Source organism: Columba livia, chromosome 4 (assembly GCF_036013475.1).
Source record: "Columba livia isolate bColLiv1 breed racing homer chromosome 4, bColLiv1.pat.W.v2, whole genome shotgun sequence".
Lineage (NCBI taxonomy): Eukaryota > Metazoa > Chordata > Aves > Columbiformes > Columbidae > Columba > Columba livia.
Genome location: NC_088605.1, coordinates 27,908,655 through 27,932,583, shown reverse-complemented (window position 1 = coordinate 27,932,583; position 23,929 = coordinate 27,908,655). Strand labels below are relative to the sequence as shown.

Below are 23,929 nucleotides of genomic sequence, written 5' to 3'. Positions count from 1 at the left end.
GCTCACTGAAAATCAACAGTGCCCATGTGTTGAAAGCTAGTTTATTCTCCCAGGTAGGGTATTTGGATGCCTGGTATCTGTGGCAAGAGCCCTTAGAGCCAGCTGTAAAACAGATGCCTCCCTCCTGAATTTTTGAGCTCCTTAAGAACAGTCTTTTGTAGAAATTTGCCAGACGGTGGTAATGGTGTGAGAGTGGTAGCAAGCAAACAGCTGACATGGACTTAGGCTGTGGGCTTGGAGCTCAGCAGTAACTGACTGTGGGCATGCTCTCATTCTGTGTTAAACATGAGATAGCTAGCCTTAAAGTGAAAAGGGAGTAGGGGCTCTATAATTAGCATTAGAAAAAGTGTGCACAGAAAAAAATGTATACGTGCCGTTACTGTGGAGTAGCTACTGTGTGAAATTCACAAACCCATTTATTTTGTGATGACTTGATAGAGAGCATTAGTAATTATATTTCCAATATAGTTTCCCAGATTGACACTTTTTTCCTTCCCAAGGATAATTGTGTCAATATGGTTAGATTAGTAAATATGTTGATAGATACAACCCCTATACTTTAATTAAATTGAGAGGAGACTATGTGAAAATAAATCACAGAGGTCTGTGGAATCTGAGGTGTCATTCAGAATTCAGCCTAGTAAGGCCCAGACAAGTATTTGGCTGCTATGGAGGCTGGAGCTGAAGAATCTTGTAGAGTGATAAAGGCAGTTTTGAAAGTCTCTGTGAGTTTTGGCATTTGCTGTAGGGCTGTCTAACACATCCCCAGGGTATATACTTTTTTAGAAGATATACCATGTATGTCCTGGACTTGCCAGGAGGAGAGAATTTTAGAAACTTATGTAGATATGGCTTGGAAATTGTGCTTTTAGCGCTCTCATTCCTCTGATTTCTTTATCAGATTAGCAAGGTAGGATCTTGGACAGTGTGTGTATAGGATTATGTCTATGCCAGGTCAAATAGGGATTTCATTATTTTGGTCGAGTGAGAAGTACTTATTCATAATGGTAAATTTATTTAAATGTTAATGAGAATGACTTAACAGAAATTTAATTTATAGTGGATGATCTCGTTGATTCCCCTTATCTGACATCGCTACAGAAAGTATGTCTGTACAGCTGAGATGCTTTGGCATCATATTGATTGTCCTTGTAAGATGAAATATTTATGCATAACAGTTCTGTTGAAATACAGTTTTACTGAGAGACTGATTAACTTTTGTCACAGAGTGTCGGTTACTAATGCTGTTCTATTTGTTCCCACAGTTATGCACATCTAGACATCTACAGTGGGTTGAACAGTAATTTAAACCGCCAGCACCACAGACTAGAATCTCGCTACAGTAGCAGCTCTGGAGGATCTTACGAAGAGGAAAAAAGTAATATTTTTATTTAAAAATATTTCTGTGAATAGAAAACAAAATTTTCACAAGTTAATACTTCTGCTAAAGGTTGTGGAATGTGAGGAAGCAGGCATTATCAGTGTTTTTTACATTCCTCAGTCTTAGTACCGCTATTGGAAATCTGGCATACATTTGATTATAATAGAATGTGCAAGGGAGATAATAAACTTTTCTTCTCTTGTGCTCTGGAATGACTTGTGAACATCTTCCCAAATGGAGGAGTTTATTGTAGGAAATCATAATAGATCACTTTGGATTGTTTTCCTTACGAGCACCCATGTTCTCTGTGTGCATCCATTGCTTTTATGAACCTATTGAACAAAATCTTACTTGAATTGCTTCTGTGTAATCATCCTTATGCTAAAAGAAGTAACCCCTTTTTTTTTTAAACTGTGTCCAATTACTACTGTTTACAGCTGCTTCCCCCTCTCATCCTCCCAGATCTCAGCTTTTCAAGGATTTAAAAATATTTCTTTAGAAGACTATATAATACAGAAACATATTATATATATGTATTTTAATTTTTTGTTTATTTATCTTTCATGTTAGGTGATTCGATGCCTCTGTATTCAAACTGGCGGTTGAAGGTAATGGAGCACAACCAAGGGGAGCCTCTGCCTTTTCCACCCTCTGGAGGTTGCTGGTCACCGTTGGTGGATTACTTGCCTGAAACTTCTCCTCCGGGCATGTCTCTTCACAGGTAACTCTTGTAACAGGGTTGGTGTCAATTTATTACATTTTAATTTGTGTTGCACAAGTAATTTAAATATAGGAGATTAAAGGCAATGTATTTAAATACAGTAGATAAAGACATTAGATTTATTTTCTGCAGTTTTCTCCACAAGTTTAGCAATTTAAGATTTCTAAGCCTTTTAATTTGGAGGACTAGTTTTTCTGTCTTCATAGTGAGCATTCATCTTTTCCCTTAATACAATTCTGTGGATGTTTATGGACTTAAAGAGAATTTGTTAATAGCACAATAGACTATTTGCAGCTCTTCAGAAAGTTCATACTTTGTGTTCTTCTAACAAATTATTTTTGTTTGTTTATAGATGCAACATAGCAGTGATCCTTTTAACTGACTTGATAGTTGACCACAGCGTAAAGGTGGAATGGGGAGGATACTTGCATCTTTTGCTTCATGCGATTTTTATAGGTAACTAAATTCTTACAGAAATATGCCTAGTAACTTAGGAATTAAAGGTCACAGAATCACAGAATGGTTGGGGTTGGAAGGGACCTCTGGATATCATGTAGTCCAACCCACCTGCTAAAGTAGGTTCACCCAGAACAGATCACACAGGAATGTGTCCAGGTGGGTCTTGAATGTCTCCAGGGAAGGAGACTCCACAGCCTCTCTGGGCAGCCTGTTCCAGTGTTCTGTCACTCTCAAAGTAAAGAAGTTTCTCCTCATATTCAGATGGAACCTCCTGTGCTACAATCTATGCCCGTTGCCCCTCATCCTATCATGGGGCACCACTGAAAGGAGTCTGGTCCCATCCTCTTGACACACACCCTGGAGATATTTATAAACATTGAGATCCCCTCTCAGCCTTCTCCAGGCTGAACAGACCCAGCTCTCTCAGTGTTTCCTCACAAGAAAAGTGCTCTAGGCCCCTAATCATCTTCATAGCCTGCCACTGGACTCCAGTAATTCGTTGTGCTTCTTAAACTGGGGAGCCCAGAACTGGACACAGTTCTCCAGAGGCAGCCTCACCGGGGCAGAGTAGAGGGGGAGAAGAACCTCCCTCAGCCTGCTGGTTACACTCTTCCAAATGCACCCCAGGATACCATTGGCCTTCTTGGCTACAAGGGCACATTGTTGACTCATGGTCAACCTGTTGTTGACCAGAACTCCCAGATCCTTCTCTGCAGTGCTGCTTTCCAGCTGGTCTGTCCCTAACTTGAACTGATCCCTGGGGAACCCCACTAGCCTCCAACCTGCATTATTGATCACAACCCTCTGAGCTCTGCTATCCAGCCAGTTTTCAATCCATCTCACCATGCACACATCCAACCTGCACTTCCTGAGCTATGAGGATGTTGTGAGAGACTGTGTCAAAAGCCTTGCTGAAGTCAAGGTGGACAATGTCCACTGCTGTCCCCTCGTCTACCCAGCCAGTCATGCCATCATAGAAGGCTATCAGGTTGGTCAAACATTATTTCCCATTGGTGAACCCATGTTGACTATTTCTGACAACCATCTTTTCCTCCACATGCTTGGAGATGACATTGAGAGGTATTTATGTGGCTGATCTTTTCAACGTTTACATCAGTGTTTCCCATTGTATTTGAGATCTCATTAATTTGTTAATATTTACAATATTTTTAAAAAATTCAACTAAAGATTAATACAACTAAAGATTTAATAAAGATTCATAATTAAGAGATTTTTGGAGACGTTTCAAGGCACTTTCTTTTGGAGCCACTTCTACTTCTTTCGCCTTGTAGAAGACACTATAAAATTCTAATTTTTTCTTTCTCCATGTAGTAATTTTCATACAGAGCACAGATTAAGTTTTTACTGCAGTGTGAGAAACAACAACATATATTAATGTTTGTTAAACTGTATGCTTTTGTTTTAAATTGAAACACTGAAAAAAACACTTTTTTTTGTGAATTATGTATCTATTATTTGGTAAAGTATAACAGAACAGTTTGCATACTGCTATTTTTAAATAATTTAATTCAGCATGTCCTTTGGATGTAATAAAGCTTTTCCATTTTCCTTTTGTGTTAGGTTTTGACCACTGTCATCCTGAAGTCTATGAGCATTGTAAACGACTGCTTTTGCATCTGCTGATAGTGATGGGATCTGGCAGTAATGTCCAGTCTGTTGCTTCTGTCTTGCTCAGAAACAGAGAGTTTAACGAGGCCAGGGTGCTCACTGTCAAGCAAACTACCCATTTAGATTATACTTTCACAGGTATGCTGTAGATTTATTGTTACTTTTTTAAAATGACATGGAAAGTTATCTGTTCTTCCAGGCATTATTAAAATTTGTATTATTTGTGATATTTTCCTGAGCTCTTGTCATTAAAATATATTTATTCAGATTTTAAGTCAAAATGAAAACAGCTCACATTAGCACTTTGTGCCCAGTTGTCAGGAGTAGGGAGCACATTTAAGTGGTTAAATAATAGTGGAAACACAGAGGCAGCTCTATGTTTTGGATCTGTAATACAGCAGTTTTTATAATGCCCTTGAAAATAAAAACCAAGAAGATACATTTCTTGCTTTCTTATAATGACTTGAAATTTCTGACTTTTGTCAGCTGCAATTGTATCATTCAATAGGCTATCAGGCTACTGTTTTGAAGTATTACATTTTAATGTTCACCTTAACATTACAATATTGTAATTATACAGGAAATTATATATTTTCTATGTATCTCTTTGTGAAAGGAATATTTTGAGGGTGTAAGCCTATTGTAGTTTTTGAAGAAATGTGAAATAGTTGATTTTTTTGAAACCTAGTATTTCAGACTATTTCAGTAGGTGGCAGCATGTTGCTATACAATCTGTTCATTCTGTTTTGTTCACACCAGAAGTGGTTTTGTCACTAAACAAAAATACTCATCTGTTTTGTGACTTCAGTATTCATAGCAATGAGGAATCAAAAAGTGGCACAGTGGAAGAATTCTTTTATGTAAATCTATTTGCAGAACTTTACCGGTGCACTTATACGGTGACCTATACAAACCAATCCGTTGCTAATCTTTACAGTTTGGGGTAAAACTGTCTAAACATGACACGATATTTTGGTATTATTAAAACAAAAACGTCTGTTAGGACCTATAATAACATCAGCATCAAACATTTCCAGCTGACCTATCTGTGCGTTATTTGGAAGTAGTTCATATCATTTTTCTCAGCTTACTGAGATGAGATGCCTCAGAAGCCGATGAGCTGTCATGTTACCAATAAAAAAATCAAACATAATACAGTGATTTTAGAAAGGGATCCAGTCATGTGGAGATGTTGCATATATCAGACTTGTTGATTTCATTGACATTATTGCATCCATTAAATTATTCTTGTTACATTTGCAATGTTATTGATTTTTTAGACGGTTATTTTTTCTTTTTATATGTTTAATACTGTCAAGAGCACATAATCATCTTGGGTTTTTTTCAGCAGGTGTTCATGATTTTATACCTGATTACCAGCCCTCCCCAATGACAGACTCAGGGCTTAGTTCAAGTTCTACCTCTTCTAGCATCAGTTTAGGAAATACAAGTGCTGCCATTTCTCATCTGCAAACCACAATCCTCAATGAGGTTGACATTTCAGTAGAGCAGGATGAAAAAGTGAAAACCCTCATAGAATTTATTACCTCAAGGTAAGATTTCAATTTTCATTTTTGTAAAGATGTATTTTTGTGGAAATATGGCAAACCTCTTAATATTTATCATCACATTGTCAAATTTTGTCTCTGTTTTATCACTAGTAAGAGATAGTTTACTCCTGAAGTGTTTTTATGTGATACAGCCTATGAACAACTCTATCTTTCCAACAAATTCAGAGAATTTTGGACACTCTTTCATGACCTGAGTGTTTAAAAGTCTTTTGCCATGTTCCGTGCAGATCTGTTATCTTTGCTTGCCACACAGTTTCTAGAATTCCCTTTTCCATCTAAAGGATTAGGACTGGAATGCATAAAGATGTGCTTAGGCAGCTGCAAGATTTGTGTGGTGTTTATGGATTAACTAGGAGTAAAGAGCTGGAAAAAAAACCCAGGAATTTGTGGCAAAGAACATCTGTAAAATCATCAACACTTGTGCAGTTTGTGTGATAGTTTGTATAAAGCTTCAAGATTGTGTAGATCTGAAATCCTGCCTGTTTCTCAAAGCTTTTGATTACTCACACTTAACATCAGCCTAAATTTAGAAGAGTGAGGTGTATTGATGGTAAGAAAATGGGAAGGAGGTTGTTTTAAGAAGTGTATAGTGGTGTTATTTGTTCTGGTTCTTTATTAGATAACTAAATATTATCTAAGAGAGAACACCTCTTCCTAAATTTATGCTGTTATTTCAGATGGATCTGATATGTTGCTTTTCACCTTTTTGTAACTTCTTGTATATTGTTGTATATCAGGCAGTTGTCAAACTTCTTTCCAATTTGTGTCTGCAGTTCTAAATAGTTTCTTTTATGCAGTAAGTAGTAGATTCTTTTGCAGTTAACCTTAAGGTTAAAATAACATTTAAATAACATTAATGAAAAGGCCATGGTTTATAATCTGTTGTGTGTACTTTATATTTTTAGGAAAAGAGGGCCACTTTGGAATCATGAAGATGTTTCAGCCAAGAACCCCAATATAAAGAGTGCTGAACAGTTAACTGTGTTTTTAAAGCATGTGGTATCTATTTTTAAACAGTCTAGCTCAGGTATGTTAGAAAACAGTTGATGCATGATAAAATATCCAAGTCTGCAAACTAAATGAATTTTTTTGAATGCCTGTACATTTACAGGTTATTTATAAAATCGCTTTAGGTGATCGCTTACTGCTTCTAAGTAATAGATTTTTCTTCCATATTGCACACTTCAGTTCATGGTTCTACTATGACCGTTTTAAGTTTAATCTTTTAGGAATGAGATGAAATATGCTATTAATTTATTGTGGACACTTAATATTAAAATCTTAGATGTTTTATTCTCCACAAGTCTCTCCACTGTTAAATATTATGGAAGTTTATATGCCTGGAAAGATTTTTGAGAGTATTACTCCTTGAGAAAAATGTAGAAGATGAAAGCTTTTTAAAGTTAGGAATAACTCTTCATTGAATTCAAGTGGGTTTCTTTTTTATAAATCGTTGTGTTGCTTGAGTATGTATTTGCTTTTATAGGAGGATTTCAATTGGAACACCGTCTCAGCGAAGTTGCCTTGCAAACTGCGCTTTCTTGTTCCTCTCGACATTACGCTGGGAGGTCCTTTCAGATTTTCAGGGCTCTGAAGCAGCCTCTTACTGCATCTACACTTTCCGATGTTCTCTCCAGACTAGTAGAAACTGTTGGAGATGCAGGAGAAGAAGCTCAGGTATTTGAAATCTTTCCCACACTTTATTGGAAAGCTGCCTGCCTAAATGACATACTTACATTATTATTTTAATGACAGTAACATTTAAAGGCATTTTTAATTCAGTGGCTTTTTGCTTTTAAAGAAAGATGTTTCAAATATCAAACCAGTTTTAATCATGACACTTTCTGAATTTTCACCTAATTAAATTAGGTGCTGTGCACATTCTCTTCTACAGCAATAGGAACTTTCACAGGGTTTGATATATCTGCTTCCTGAAAACACCTTCTCTTTCCTAGTTAGAGAATCCTTAGATCAGCCATATTAAAAATATTTAAGGTTTCCTTTTACTAAGAACTTTCCTGATAAAGTGTTTAACCACTACCCAACTTAGTGTAATTGTACCTCTAAAGAAGTGGATCTAATCTTCTAATATTGCAAAATGAGAGTCTAAATACCTCCATCTCTAAGGCCATCCTTAAAAGTAATGCAAGCCAGAATGAATTATGTGAATATTTAGAAATAAATTAAAGTGTTTTCCTGTCTTGAAGCTGTGGTGCTAATTTGAGCTGTCTCATCAGGATTGTGTTTTAATTGAAGCACGAAATAGTAATTTAGTTGCTGATACTGATTTTATATTTTTATATCATACTCAGTAGATTTTCTGTAATCTTCTTGTGCATATTGCATGATTTATAATGACCTGTGGTTTTCCCCAGGGTTTTGTCATAGAACTGCTTCTGACCTTAGAGTCTGCTATTGATACGTTAGCTGAAACCATGAAGCATTACGATCTGCTTTCTGCCCTTTCTCAGTAAGTGCTTTTATTATTCAAGCTACATGACACATTTTTATACATTTGAATTGTTAAAGATCTGTATTACCAATGTAATGAAATAATTTTTTTATTGTCTTTACAGAACAGTTGTATCCTTATAGGAAAATTGCTTCCTCTTCTATGTTTTTATCATTCAACCACAAGCAAAACTCATAAGCATCTAGATTTTTTAAAAAGGATTTCTGCTACCTTTCCAACTTATCCCCCTGTTCAAGGTGTTCGTTATGGCTCAATTCTGAAATGTTGTCACTTCTTCTGAAACTGCTCAAAGATAAAGCCACAGAGTATATTTAGAACTTTTATTTTTCTGATCAGGCCCTACTTACATTGATTAATAGTATAACTTTGCGGAGGGATCTTATTTCTTCCCCATATGTATGATGAAGGCAGTGGCACCAATCCTTAAAATACAATTTAAGGTTCACACTGTGAAACGCTTGTACTGCAAGAAATACTTCTTTTTTCTAGTGTTAATACAAAAGAAATTTCTTCAGTTACAGCAAATGGTGGTCTCTCTTAGGCCTCAGATTTGTTGTCTGTATATCAGAGAAGTGTGATTCAACAATCTGAGTCATTTGCATGTCTAATTAGAGTCTGAGTGGTTAGCTCAATAACATTTTATCAAACTGAAAAAAAATCCCTAAATATGCAGACACCTTTATTTGTTTGACGTTATGGCAAAGTTTTTAAAAATATTGAGATTTCTAGGATTATATTCAATTTCTCAGTATCAGAACTGGAAGATGTTGGTTTTTCTAGGTCAAATACTTCAGACAAATATAAGGTAATAAGTAAATAATTTCATTTATTAATTAATTCATTTCTCTACCTCTATCACATCTCTAAGTAAGTTGGAATCGAGATCTTCATTTACAGGTCATGTTTCACGTGCTGTAGGCTAATTTTCCTGATTTTACTGAATTGTAACGTAATTATTTTGCTATTTTAGGATTGTAACAAATAAATTTGGTAGCAGAGATAACAGGATGCTATGGTCTTGTCCTTATGCTGTAAGGATGTTTTAGATATGTATGTAGACATTCTGTATTTTCATCTATTATAATACTTTACAGATGATGAAGCAGAGGATTCGCTGTATGTGTAGATATGTGATTAGTGTCAAATCATTTTCCTTTCTTAGCTTTTTCCAAACTGTATGTCACTGAAGTGTTTTGCATGGAATAATATGTAATACTGCATTTTTTTTCTTTTTAGAACCTCATACCATGATTCTGTAATGGGAAATAAGTATGCAGCTAATAGGAAAAGCACTGGACAGATAAATCTAAGCACAAGTCCCATGAATAGTGGCAGTTGTTTGGGATACTACAGCAATGCAAGGAGTAATTCTTTGAGACTGAATTTAATCAGTGAGCGGAGAGGTGACCGTCGACGGAGCAACACACTGGATATAATGGATGGAAGGATAAATCATGGTGGAAGTTTGGCAAGGACTAGAAGCCTTTCCTCCCTCAGAGAGGGAGGGATGTATGATGTGCAGCCCACTACTGACCCTGTCAACTTGATGGCCACCATATTTTGGATTGCAGCTTCATTGCTAGAGTCCGATTATGAGTATGAATACCTTTTGGCTCTCAAGCTACTCAACAAGCTTCTTATTCACTTGCCTCTGGATAAATCAGAGAGTCGGGAAAAGATAGAAAAGGTGCAGAATAAACTGAAGTGGAATAACTTTCCAGGCCTTCAGCAGCTTTTCCTGAAAGGCTTTACTTCAGCATCTACACAAGAAATGACAGTTCATCTGCTCAGTAAACTCATCACCATTTCCAGGCATGCTTTGGTGGATCCTTCCCAGTTAGCAGGTATCTTTAGTAACTGTATATGTCATGATTTTTTTTCTCATCAAATTAGGTGTAATCAAAATCAGTAGTGGTCATGCATTTCCTTTTAAAAAAAAGACCTTTTCAGTTAAATGCTTTTTGCAGTTGGTGATATTACAGTGCTAGATAGTGGGAATACCTTACAGACTATGGTTATCTGCCAAGACATACTCCATGAAAACTTTATGTATTGACTATTAACTCAATTTAAATTTGCTTGCAAGTATTAAGAGCACATGTAATATTAGTGAGCTAAATAGCTCATTTAGGACTGTCAAACATTCGTACATTTTTGAAACAGTTAGACTGTACTACTTAAAGCTATCCAGTTTCATGATAGTTTTGCTTAACTGGTCTGGTGATGATTTTGGTTTTTTATTATTTTTTATTTTATACATGTTTATACCTATACACAGACACATTTATATACCTTCTACATACATGCATACTTCTGGTACCTGTGTGTGAATATATAATTTATATTATCTGTGTGAATGTGTGTGTATCATGCTCTAAGGGTTATTAAATACAAGAAAGCTGTTATATGCTGACATAACTCTACATTAAGTCATATTAAAATCATTGGGGCTCGTATAACTGTGTTTATGTATATGTTTAGGATTTCCCCTAAACATCTTGTGCCTACTTCCTCATCTGATCCAACATTTTGATAACCCAACTCAGTTCTGTAAAGAAACAGCTGACAGGATAGCAAAGGTATGTATATGTTTAGGATTTCCCCTAAACATCTTGTACCTACTTCCTCATCTGATCCAACATTTTGATAACCCAACTCAGTTCTGTAAAGAAACAGCTGACAGGATAGCAAAGGTATGTAAAATGATGCCTGGGGAGTATCCAGGAGTTCATTGCCTGCATTACTGCTCCCTTATGCAGTACTTTGATACCATTCTAATAGTTTCACAGAAATAACTGTAAAAAGTTGTATTTTAAAGATGTGATTCAGTCCTAATTTGTGTAGTTGGTGCTGATATCAACCCCTGAGTTTCCCTTTGTCAAGGAAAAAACACATTTTGCTTGTTGTATAAACCTTAGATGTAAAGAAAATATTTACTTATTAATGAGTTACTTTTGCTTGCTTGTCTGATTTTGGAGCTTTTAATTTTACATATAAACTTTATCAGGTTTTAAGGACATTTCCTAATTTGGTTATGATAAGGAAGTGATCCTCACTTTTCATACTGGCAGATAGAGAAGAAAGGTACTCTGTTCTTTCCAATACTCATACACAGTGATTAACCTTGGGATGTTTCTGAACTGTAGACAGGGGCTGGTCTGGGCTTGGCTTGAAAGAAGGATGATGAACGGTAAAGCTGGAGAGCCAGGTCAAGGCTTGGCAACAACTGCTGAGTGCGGTCGCCCACTCAGGAACATGGAGCTAAACTTTTCTGATTTAAACTTGATGCATACATTTATTTATTTGAAAAAGCAGTTGAAGTCTCTTAGCTAATATTCTCTTTACTAGTTTTATAGTGAATTGCCAGACTCAAGATTCAACAGAAACTGAGGATGTTGCTTGTATGAGTAGTTTGACTTCAGTTACTAGAAAACAAAGTGAAATCTGGGAAAAGCACATAGTGACTTGTGAATGCTTAGGTTAAAAAATTGTCATTTCTAATATAATTAAATATGCTCTTTGCATTTCAGGTTTGTGCAGAGGAGAAATCACCAACTCTTGCCAATCTGGCTCATATGATGAGTTTATACAGTACACACAGTTATTCCAGAGACTGTTCTAACTGGATTAATGTAGTGTGTAGATACTTGCATGACTCTTTCTCAGATGCCACATTTAACCTCGTCACTTATCTTGCAGAGGTAAATTTTTAATAAAAGCGTATCTCATGTTGACAATCTGTGATCAACATTACATTTACTTATTGCCAGTTTTTCATTATTCTGAATATTGAGGAAAAAACCCTACATCTTCCATAATGGGAGAAAAAGAATAAAATATTCTAGGATAAAGAAAAAGGATGACTACTGCTGGTTGGGAGTGCAACAGTTTAAATGTACCTTGAAATAGTAATCCATTTAATAAAATATCCATTTTTATGATAGCAGTGGTTTTTAATATAATAGATATTTATATTCCATACTACATGAATAAAATGTACACACTGTCTTGGCTTTAGCAAAATATACTTAGTGCATATTTTAATAGACCTTTTTTAGGCAAATACACATTCAAAAGTGTCCTTATCACAACCTAAAAACTCAATTCAAAGTTCAGTTTGTAAGTATTGCACCATGTGTAATCAAAGATCATTTAAATGATAGAAATGAATAAATGGTACTGGCAGCCATTCATACAGGAAAACCGTTATTACCTTTAAAAAAGCACCTTGTGTGAAAAACTTGTAGAGCTTGTCCTTGAAGTATATAACTTCAAATTGATGCAGGTTTTAAAAAATATTATTGTATTCTCATGAACGAACTCACATGTGCTTATTTTGTTCATAAGCTTGTGTATACCAGCCTTCTCTCAGCTGTAGACATAATTGTTTTTCATGCAGCTTTGAGGTTTTGAATTTGTATGAACACTTTCATTAGTGACAAGTGTTTTATTATTAGGTGCTTTAGATCTGTGCTAACAAATATATCAAAATTCAGGGGAAAAAAAATAGGACAGAGAACATTATGTTATTTTTTTAATGCTAAAACAAAATTTTAAAAAAACATGAAGTGATACACTTATGTTTCTTGAAGGGAAAAATAAATATGCGTGGAAATTAATTTTAGTGTTTGTTTTCACTGCCATTAAAGGCTCTAATTCTGTATTTTTGTAAACCTGTTTTTTAGCTGTTAGAGAAAGGGTTATCCAGTATGCAACAGTCCTTGCTGCAGATCATTTACAGTCTTCTGAGTCATATTGACCTCTCCACAGCACCAGTGAAGCAGTTTAATTTGGAAATCATAAAAGTTATTGGTAAATATGTTCAGGTAGGTACTCTGAAAAACTATAGAAGCCTTTCTGCTTGTTATCAAAGTGGTAGTGAAATTACATTTGATTTTTTTCTTTTTTTTAGAATAAATTTATTTCAGATATAAAAGCAGTTGTTCATAGTCAGATCCGTTATATTTTATTTATTTGTCCTATGTACTTCATTATATGCATATGTATTTGTCCAGTGTGCTTTACATCTTATGGGACAGGTTACCTGGATGAATGTGCATCTATTTACAGATGTGGGCAACACTACGTATGTAGTTACAGCAGATGATCCTCAAACTATTAAAATATAATGGAATGTTTACTGCTAAATACTGCACAAATGTTTTATTTAAGTGTGTAGGTTTTCAAAAGGAAGTTTTATAGTCAAATGAATGTTTAAATCACTTCTGCTGATATATCTGTGAGGAACATTAAGGTGCATCTTAAAAAATTCAAGTGCATTTTTTAATTAAAGAAAGTCCCCAAAAGATGAACAAGAGTGTTTTGCCCTAGGTAATTTGATCCTTTGTACTTGGAACACAATTTACTGAAAATCTATTTTACAGAAGAAGGTCTAGTGTCTTGCTGAAAGATTTTATGAAAATGCCTGGAGCATAAAACCATTTCAGTGCACAACACTCTCTTTTTTTCCTAAATTCCATTATTGCCAACTGTATTTCAGTCAAATGGTTTAATCATAATTAACCAGGACGAGTAGTGTTCCCTGGATGTTTTGTTATTGATGGCTATGTACTTTAGATATTGTGCTCCTGTCAGAGTGCATTAGGCAAAATGGAATTATTAGTATAACTGTAGTTTTCATGGCCTGATGGCTGCTGCTGTGCCTCCAACCTTTATCTGAGCTTCCTGTGCAAGCCCACACTGCCATGGAATGTAGTCTTGGTTAAAGATGCTAGCTATCAGAAAAAATATTCCAGAGAAGCCCATGTATTTCTGAGACAACAAAACATGTTACTATAGATGGTAAAAGATCTTAAATTAATGTATTGTTTAAATGTGGTGCTACTAAGCTGACTTTTTTAGTCCTCTGCAATCATAGTGCATCTTAATAAATATAACTTGCTGCAGGATGGTTCAAGTTTGAGACTACGGTTTTTATATGTATGATACACATAAATTCAGGAATCGTTGAAAACTCTCATCATCTACAAAGAAGCATATACTGTTTACAGCCTTGAAAGTGGCATTCATTTTTTTAATGCAATAAAGACCAAAAATTAATAAGCATAGCATCCTAATTTAAAAAAAAATACCCTCCAGACATCCTGCACATTTGAAAAAACAGAAGATTTAAGTTTCAGGTAGAATCCTAACATTTTTAGGAGTGTAAATCTTAAACCCTCCCAAGGTGCTGCTTTTGGTGTAAGTCTCCTCTGTGATTCCCTCTACAGTCTCTGTAGTTGAAACTGCTGGATTATTTGCATTACCTTAATCAACTTTTTAAGGAGAGTGCACTTAATTCAGGCTCTGTGGAGTATGTTCTCCTACTTTGCCCTCGCTTTTTTAAGCACTCCATTGGTTTGATACCATAATAAAACCTTGAAAATGTTTTTTGCTTATTTTTAAGATCAAACTTTGAAGTGTCTGAGGAAATAGAAAGCACAAAATATTTTTGTCTGTTTCAAATTCAGTTTACTCTGCCCACAAGTATAAGATAACTGAAAATACCAGGAGGTGGAAGTTGTTTTAGTTTCAAATGCTATAATTTTTTGTCTTCTGGGGCATGCAGGACCTGCCTGTGCTTGCGCCTGGCAACCATGTGTAGATGAGAGCTTTTGGTGTGGGAATCCTGCAGTGAATCCGTCCAAAATCCTACTGTACATTAAACATGGCTGTCTTCTTCAAAGTAATTGTTTTGTGTATTTGTGTATGTTCTCTTTAGAGTCCATATTGGAAGGAAGCCCTTAATATTTTGAAACTGGTGGTGTCTCGATCAGCGAGCCTTGTTGTACCTAACGATGTTCCAAAGTCTTATGGAGGTGACATAGGTTCTCCTGAAATCTCTTTCACGAAAATTTTTAATAATGTCTCCAAGGAGCTACCTGGGAAGACCTTAGATTTTCATTTTGATATATCAGAGGTAATTACTATATATATAAATTACAATGCAATAATGGTTTTCTGCTGCAAACTCAGATTTGTTTTCTATTAGCTGTCTACATTTATATCTTTTAAAATAAATATAATTCATAAGAATGGCCAGTGTTGCAGTTTTACATACATGTAATTAGAGACATACTGAAAGATAAACTTGGAATTCTTTTATGTTATATTTCTGCTTTTTTACCCCTTTGAATGTCTGGAGAGTTAATTACTAAAAGTCAATAGGATTATTCTCAAGGGTATTTCAGCTGTGTCAGAGAGCGGGCTAATGCAGCTGGCTGCTGCTTGCTGCTGAACATTCCAGGCTTTCAACAAATGAAGGCTTGTGCATTCAAGGGCTGAGAGGATTAAAACCCTGTACTGCAGTTTTAGCGTGATTATGGGAGGGGGAGAAAATTTAGAGGAGAGTAGGATACAGAATATAGAAACCTGAATGTGAGATGGATACAAATGGAGAAAAAGCTCCTGTAGTTAAAAACAACACTCCTACCCCCCAATTAGAATTTGTGAGAACTGTAAATAATATATTAATACAGACAATACGCATTCTATGTCTGAAAAATGGAGCATAGCCAAATGACTGCAGTGTAATATAAAGATGTGAAAACTGTAGAAGGTTTAGAAGTAATCAAAAATAAGAGTTCACGGTTCAAGCTGACCCTAGATAATGATTGGAGATACAGATGTCTTAGGAGCATTACTTAAATTGGTAAGTGAATTCCTTACTGGAAATTTCAGTGCATGCAGGTAATTGAGAGACGAAATGAATTCCCACAGAGTTCATTGGAGCAGCAGTTTCTGTCAAACGCCTGAATTCAGTCTTTGGTTTTCCGAAATGTGAGTGTGTTAGTGAAATTGCCTGTCTGTGAAAACTGTTTGTTGATGTCTGTGACTGTTTCTATGGAGAAGTTTTGCATCTTTTAAACTTGGAACACAGTTGTTTTTAAAGCGTGTTTTAAAAATGTAACTGGATTGTCAGCATAAAACTTGCATAATTCAAAAAACCACAAGTGGGCAGAGTGGCAGGCTGCTGCTTAGGGTAGAAGTATTCAGCTTTTTATTTCCCAGTGCACCGATGCTCAGTGGATTAGGCATGGGCTTCATAGAATGCTTAAAAACAAGCAGACGGACAAACCCTCCTCCATTTTGTATAATACTAAATTCTAAAATCAAATGTGTAGTATTTACTGATAAGGATTTGGATTTTAAGAAAGTATTTGTTGTCTTTGATAGACACCAATTATTGGAAATAAGTATGGTGATCAACACAGCGCAGCTGGTAGAAATGGGAAGCCAAAAGTCATTGCTGTCACCCGGAGCACTTCTTCAACTTCATCAGGCTCCAATTCAAATGCCTTAGTTCCTGTTAGCTGGAAGAGGCCACAACTGTCTCAGGTACTTTGTGTCTCAAGCACATTATATATATACTATAGACAGTGTTTATGAATGTAAAAAATAACTGTTGAAATGTAATTTGAAATCTCTGTTGTGGCTTAGGAAAACTGTAAATGAATATAGCATAAACTAAAAGCTAACACTGGGGAAAAGAAAAAATGGTAAGATTCTTTTTAGAGGATGCCAGTATGCAAGATGACTAGTTAAAAATGCAGACTTTTACATTTTTATGTGGACCTCCAGCAGACACCTTGCTATGTGATTTTCTTTGGAATGTTTTTCAGAGAAGGACTAGGGAGAAGCTAATGAACGTACTTTCTCTGTGTGGACCAGAATCTGGCCTTCCCAAGAATCCTTCAGTAAGTAGTGATGGTGGTTTGTACTGAGTTTTAAATTCCAGTAGTGAGAATGCTATTGTGTTTTCAGGTATTGGAGAAGTTAAGAACAGCTGTTTTTGACAAACTGGTTTGGGTTCAGTAATTCACAAATCCACTCAAAGAATTACAAAGAGATGGAATCATAAGTAATAAATTACTGTTATTCCTCAAGAAGTCCAGTGGGCACTAGACAGGTTTCAAAACAGTATTTAAATTCAGCCAAAATTAATGTTGCCATCTCAGTGGATTTATGTCAGTCTTGTAGGGGAAGGACTGTAAGTTTAAAAGCAAAGATAAATTACTAGGATTAATTCTTAATTCTTATTTTTTATCTTATGTGGTTACCAAACCAAGACTTTTTTTTTAAAGTCTTTGGATTGGAACTCAAGTCTTTCCTCTCCGTTGATCCGACTACTCCTTGGTGCTTTTTCTCAACATTTGACATTCTTCACAGAAAAGCAGGACTACACTGCTGCTCCAGAACAGGATGTTTTATGTTTGAGGCTGCACTTAGGAATTTTAACTCTCTTGCCTAAACTGTAGTTTAAAATCCACCTAATCTTGAAACAGATTGGAGTCTGCACTTGCCCTGGTATTATCATTATAGTGGTAAGCTAACTGCCACTAATGCCATTGAATTGCAGGAAGCAGAATATCTGACTTTTGGAGTTACAGAAATGGGAAGGTTTTATTTCTGTTTTTACCCATATCTGCAGGTTGTGTTTTCTTCTAATGAAGACTTGGACGTTGGAGATCAACAAACTAGTCTTATTTCAGCAACAGAAGAAGTGATTCAAGAGGAGGAAGTGGCCGTAGAAGACAACACCAGTGAACAACAATTTGGAGTTTTTAAAGACTTTGACTTTTTAGATGTTGAATTGGAAGATGCAGAGGTGAGACCTTGGGATTTCTTCTGTGTGTTTCCTTTTGAGAATGTTTTAAAAATTAGGTTATGTTGGTGCAATTCTAAGGAATTGGCAGCTCTTCTAACTAATTCAATTGGGAAGAATTTATGAGATGATTGAACTTGCATGATAAAGAAACCCGTGTCACGAACTTTACAGTGTTAAGTTGTTGCAAATTGTTGGGTGGTTTTTGGGTGAGAGTTTGGATTTTTTTAGGGGTGTTAAGTGGCTTATTTTGCAAGTGATACGACAGTATTATCCAATGACAGGGTGAACATCTGGGTATGCAGTAGAAAGCTTAATTGTGGAACAATATGTTAAAAAAAAAGCATTATCTTTGTTCCTGACATGTTTCTGCATTTTGAAAATGTGAAGAATAGTTTTCAAAGTCACAAACTGTATGACATACTATTTCATTTATACAATTGACTTGGTCACCATAATTGCTTGAGATGACTTTTACATTATACCTGGTTTGTTGCAGTTCTTACATTTCTTCAACTTTTCCTCCTGTAAAAAAAGAGAGAGGGGGAGGTAAAGCAAAATTAAATATCGAGAAATAGTAAAGATTCTGTTAACAATTGTTATTTGTTTGGGATAAATAAGTTTCAGACTAGAGTTTGCTAAAGCTTAAAAGTATGACTGTAAAAGGACTGGGAGAAGAAATCAAATACTTTGTAGTTTCTTTCAGTGTATTTGTTACAGTCCATGCAAAAGATTGAATTTGTAACAGAAACTCTTGCAGGTCATGAGTCAACAAACTACTAGGAAAGAATATCTGCCTATCTGAACTCTGAGATTGTTCTGATTAATCCAGCCCTTTTTTCCTAAATCTTGCTTTTTTCCCTTAATACTTTGGTTTTATCTCACTTTCTTCATGCTTCACTTCAGCCAATATTTGCATCTGCTAGGAAAAATACAGACTTATTATGGTCTGTTGCATATGTGTGAGCAAGCATTATACAGATACAATTTCCTATATTGAATGCAAGTAGTCAAACAGTTCAGAATAATCAAGGCTCAATAGCAGTAAAAAAGTATTTTAACACTAGATGGGGCTTTGCAGGCAGGATGCCAAAAGTTGAAAACTTTGCCAAATCAAGTTTAACTTCATTTTCTGTATTATTCTAATAGCACATCGTATTGAAGAAAAGACAGATTACTTCTCATTACTTGCCTGTATGCAACATGTAGTGCTATAGCTGCAGAAAAAAAAACAGAGCTTGTACAAATTTAGGGCATTACGTTTAAATTGTGCACTTGATAAAAGAGCTGCCTAGTTTTGCACCAAAAATACAGAATGTTCCTTGTTGCCAACAGTATAAACTGGGGATTTTACATTAATATCTGAGTAATATTCAGATTAAATTGAAGTGCTTTAGCCCACAGAAGTAGTACTTCATTGTTGTTGGCATTCTTTTGCTTTACCATAACATTTCACCTTTTTTGGAGCAAAATAACTCACTAAGTGAGAGACTACAAAATGTTTAGTTTGCTTTGCACATGTAACACGTCGTGATGATCTCCTAAGTCATCACAGGAAACATTCTGTATGAGCAGTTTTAGAACCCGCGCTTGCACATTTGGGGCTAGATGTGGTATTTTCGTAACTGTCTGTAGGCTGGGAAAGTGAACTGCTCAGGTTTTCCACCTTGCTTAGATGAATTGTTGAAGGTTCACAAAGTGCTGGAGGAAATCAAAGATCATTATTGTACTTGTGAATTAAGACACTAATATTTTTAAGATATGAATTTCACTTAGTATGTTTGATGTTTGAAAGCCAAGTATCCCAGCTTTAAAATGTGCAAACAGAAAGGGTCCGGCTATTGGTGTTCAGGGTGCATTTCATAAAACTGACACAAATTAGCTGATGAAACAGTTAATGAGGACACTGTTTTTTCTACAACCTGTGTATAATTATTGTTGATGATGCTTTGTCAGTTGGTTGTGGTCAGTTTAGATTTGTGTGTGTTAGTTAAACGATTTCATCTAATGTTTGTTGAAACAGTTGGTTTACATGTTACGCTAGAGGAAATGTATCATGAGCATGCTGGTTTTAGTGTTTTGTCATCAGTTTGTTTATTTTTTTAATCAATCTCCCATTAGAAAGTGAAATTATTTTAAATACTAGCTTTTTGACTAAAGCTTTTTTTCAGAGCTTGAATCAGTCTTTTATTGTTGGCAAATCTTATGTAATAAAACATTTTTCCCTGGTTCTAGAGTATCTTTAAGTGTTTGTCCTCGTTCTTTCTAATTATATGTGTTTTCCTTTTTGCTAACCAGGAGCTGCAGGTAAGTTGCAGCCTGGTGCCCTGGCTTGTTCATCTGTTGTTGTCTGTGGTGTGTTTGTACTTTCTAGTCAGATATATAAAATTGATACCAATATAGTTCTAGATTATATATTGAGTTACTTTCCAAGAAGATATTAGAAAGATTTCTACTTTATTTGCCATATATTTAAAATTACCTACAAACATAATTTAACAAGGTATTTAAAATTTTAATGAAATTAAAGGGCTGATTGAAACTCTGTTCATAATGCATTCAGTACTTGTGTTTTCTGTGTTACATCTGTGTATGTATTTTATTATGTTTAAATCCGTACATACATACATGTGTAACCTTTTTTTATTACAGGGTGAAAGCATGGACAACTTCAACTGGGGTGTTCGTAGGCGCTCTCTTGACAGTATTGACAAAGGAGACACACCGTCTCTTCAAGAATGTCAGTACTCTGGTAGCACACCCAGTTTGAACTTGACCAACCAGGAAGATACCGATGAGTCTTCAGAAGAAGAAGCAGCCCTGACTGCAAGTCAGATACTCTCTCGGTCACAGATGGCAAGTTATTTTTCTGTGAAAGGAATCTGAGAACTTAGGCTTTCACTTGCATTTTCAGTGCATAAGTATGGCTCATGCTTTCAGCCTAAGTGAACTAAAGAGGAGCTAAATTAATGTGGCTAAGCTTCTTTTTCATAACAACATCAATGAAAGGGAAGAGTTACTTTACCTACTGATGGGACATGGCAGGTTTATAATTCCAGTACAACATTATTTTTTCTTAGTGTCTTTATACTTAGCATATTTGTTTAAGCACAGCATTGCATGCGTTATATATACTGTATCTTTGTGAATCCCTAGCTTCAAAAAAACCCCAAAATACTAAAAAAGAACAAGAGCAGTAAGTGATCCTGTGGGAACCTCTGTTGTGTTTTAACCAATGAAATTGCTAATTTAATGATGGATTTTGAAGCTCATGTATGTGGAATGGAGGAAAATCAAGAATGCTGGCCACTGAGAAGTCTCTCTGCATTACATAAATAAAATTTGGATAAAATTGACTGGTTGGGAAGCAGGAGGGATAGTATGCCACTTTTCAGACTTCAGGCAAGGTTGCCCATAACAAAGAGCTCTGCTCTTCCATGTTTTTAGTCTAGCATTTCACCAGTGCCAAAGACCTTGAAGAACAAGAAAGGAAATAATTTTCTGGATGCCAAGGATAACTTCGAACTTCTATTCAAAGTTAAATGTTACAGAAATACATGTGATGCTGCCAAGGTTTGATTGCAGGGTGACAATAAACCGTGGCAGATGTTTTGTTAACCCCCTCTCTCCCTCTTTTCCCCCTTTCCTCCCACCCGCCCCTTTCTTCCCACTAAGGACAGGTGATTGGAAGGGAAAGAAGGACCCTTCTTGCAGGACATGAATCCTTATTAGTGACCTTGCATTCCATTGCTATGTCTACCAAAACATGTATCTAGCTTTCAGAAAAGTCCAGTTAGTAAGAAGACTTTAGCTGACAGGAAAATTCACTAAAAGAGAAACTTGTTTTTAACAAAACCAGGACAGAAGCTTATAATGGTTTTAGTGTAAAGCTGTTAAAACTCATAACACGTAAATAAATTCAAGTAGCTGACCATACTGATACACAGTATTTCAAAACTGATGTGTTTTTCCCTGTAATTTGTGTGTTCAACAAACTATGAAGAATTTCACGTTTCTGTCTTTTCTGTCTTAGGTAAGCAGTGATTCTGCCTTAGACGAAACAGTATCGGATCATGCTGGTTTATCACTCCAGTCTCAGGATTCCACTAGCAGTGTGGGAACAGAAGAGGTGCTTCAAATCAGAACTGAGACCCCAAGTTTGGAGGCAACTTCTCTAGATAACTCTAGCAACCAGCTGCCTGAGGTGGGGAGAAATGTGGGCTGGTGCATGGCTGATTTGGGCTCCTTCTAGTGTTTAGTAGCAACTTTGGCTTTCTTTTCAACTGAATTTTCATCTGTTACAGTGATTATTTGATTTGCTTTTAATATTTCTAACCTGTTGGAATGTTCTTATAAAATGTTCCCTCAGTATGAAGACTATTTGGGACGGACTGAGGGAACTTACCACAGGTTAAAAATATTCTTGAAGGGCTGATAATGATCATTTCATGGTGCAGAATGAAAATAGGCTAATATTCAAGATGCTTTGACTTGATATGGTTGAAATCCTTCTTGAGCAACATTTTCTTTCAAATGCTTTATTATTCCCCCCCCTCCTTTTTTTTTTTTTTTTTTGCTTTCTTTGGGTTAATGTGATTGGTGCTACATGGGAATAAAACCTCAGGCCAGCTGTGTTTGCAGTTGGTTCCATTAAATAATCCTTTAAAAAGGACCACAGATGCTAGTGGTATACTTTTTTGGAAAGGCCTATGTGGACTGAGACAGATTTCAAGCTATTGGCCGCCTGCAAATCTGTGAGTACTTCAGTTTCTTGGGTTTTGAAACCTTTTCAATAATTTAAAAGAAAAAAAAACTCAAAATAATACTCTTATATGCTACAGTTCCTACAATATTTAGGAGCTGTAGCTAAAACCTCAATATGTTGGGATTTGTGGGTTGGTTGGTTGGTTTTGTTTGGTTGTGGTTGGTTGGTTGGTTGTGGGTTGTTGTTTTTCAATTTGAAGTGGCTTGGTTTAGGTGGACTTTATCTCTTCAGTTAAAATTATTGGTGCTACTGGCAATCTTATTTTTATTTGGACAAGTATTGGTCATCCCATCTTTAAGAGAATGTACAGTTTTACTGAGTTTTCCATAAAATTAAGCTATTAATTTGAGTAATCCATACATCATTAACACTTAAGAACAAGTCTTCACCAAACTTGGTTTTAGCAGTCAACTGACTGATTCACGTGACTGGCCTTTCTGAAAAAAGGCTCTAGTTAAACCTGTTTGCTACGTAGAAAATCAGTCCTGTTAACAGGCAAACCACCCACCTAGGTAACGTTTAATGGAGATAACTGTACGAACAAAAGACATACTCCAAGTACAACAAAGCGAAAATGTGGGTGACTCGTTTCCCATGATAAAATCCCCACCTTCTAAAAGTGTATTACTGTGACTTCTATAAAGCAGCTTTTTTCCCACATTTTTCTTTTTTTTTCCATTTTAATTATCTACATGCTTTTTTTTAAAGTGTTTGGTTACATGGCAGTTGAAAAATTGTCTCAACTTTCATAAAGCACTTGTACTTAGATCCTCAGGCAAATTGTTCTTGTCTGCTTGTCTACAGCATGCACTTTTGTTCCAACAGAATTTTGCGTGAGGAAGAACACTTGATCTGGATTATTTTTTTCCACATAGGATAGATGTTTTGTGTTAATATTTCAAAAGGGAGAAGCAGTATATAAGCCGGGGTTTTATAGAGTGAAATTCACCGTGATAGAACGGAGCGTACTTTGGCACTTGGATTCACTGTTCTTCTGCATCTCTCTTTATAGAATCACTGTACTTCTGATAATTCATTTGAAAACATACACACAAAAAAAGCACCAGTGTCATTAAAAATGTTGAAAGCATTTAAACTGAGCTGTAAATTAGTTTAATGACTAATGCATATAAATGAAATCACTAAATGTCATGTGTTCCACGTTTATTTTATGCTTGTCTAGAATATGGGATTCGGTCAAATACATGTGTTTTCTTCAAGCACAGTTCAAACATTTAAAGTCACCTCCCTACAAAAGTGAGCTATCTAACTGGATTTTGTTGCCTTTTTGCTTCTTAACAGAATAAGCTTGGAAATATGCACATA

At 35.7% G+C, this 23,929-nt stretch overlaps 1 protein-coding gene across 15 annotated transcripts in view; it reads left to right on the top strand.

Annotated features, from left to right (window-relative positions):
• Nucleotides 1-23,929, top strand: part of FRYL (FRY like transcription coactivator) — a 169,832-nt gene that overhangs the window by 125,120 nt on the left and 20,783 nt on the right. For 11 of the 15 annotated variants that reach the window (XM_065060857.1, XM_065060854.1, XM_065060858.1 and 8 more), the window contains 18 exons: nucleotides 1,266-1,378; nucleotides 1,952-2,102; nucleotides 2,455-2,558; nucleotides 4,143-4,328; nucleotides 5,539-5,743; nucleotides 6,667-6,788; nucleotides 7,248-7,438; nucleotides 8,137-8,231; nucleotides 9,471-10,078; nucleotides 10,716-10,813; nucleotides 11,765-11,935; nucleotides 12,920-13,060; nucleotides 14,956-15,153; nucleotides 16,410-16,571; nucleotides 16,856-16,930; nucleotides 17,665-17,841; nucleotides 20,491-20,694; nucleotides 21,872-22,042. In XM_065060857.1, the coding sequence (XP_064916929.1) occupies nucleotides 1,266-1,378; nucleotides 1,952-2,102; nucleotides 2,455-2,558; nucleotides 4,143-4,328; nucleotides 5,539-5,743; nucleotides 6,667-6,788; nucleotides 7,248-7,438; nucleotides 8,137-8,231; nucleotides 9,471-10,078; nucleotides 10,716-10,813; nucleotides 11,765-11,935; nucleotides 12,920-13,060; nucleotides 14,956-15,153; nucleotides 16,410-16,571; nucleotides 16,856-16,930; nucleotides 17,665-17,841; nucleotides 20,491-20,694; nucleotides 21,872-22,042 (3,172 nt within the window). Of the gene's footprint in view, nucleotides 1-1,265; nucleotides 1,379-1,951; nucleotides 2,103-2,454; nucleotides 2,559-4,142; nucleotides 4,329-5,538; nucleotides 5,744-6,666; nucleotides 6,789-7,247; nucleotides 7,439-8,136; nucleotides 8,232-9,470; nucleotides 10,079-10,715; nucleotides 10,814-11,764; nucleotides 11,936-12,919; nucleotides 13,061-14,955; nucleotides 15,154-16,409; nucleotides 16,572-16,855; nucleotides 16,931-17,664; nucleotides 17,842-20,490; nucleotides 20,695-21,871; nucleotides 22,043-22,462; nucleotides 22,593-23,929 lie in introns of all 15 variants that reach the window. The other 4 variants (XM_065060848.1, XM_065060846.1, XM_065060859.1 and 1 more) reach the window with 2 other exon arrangements.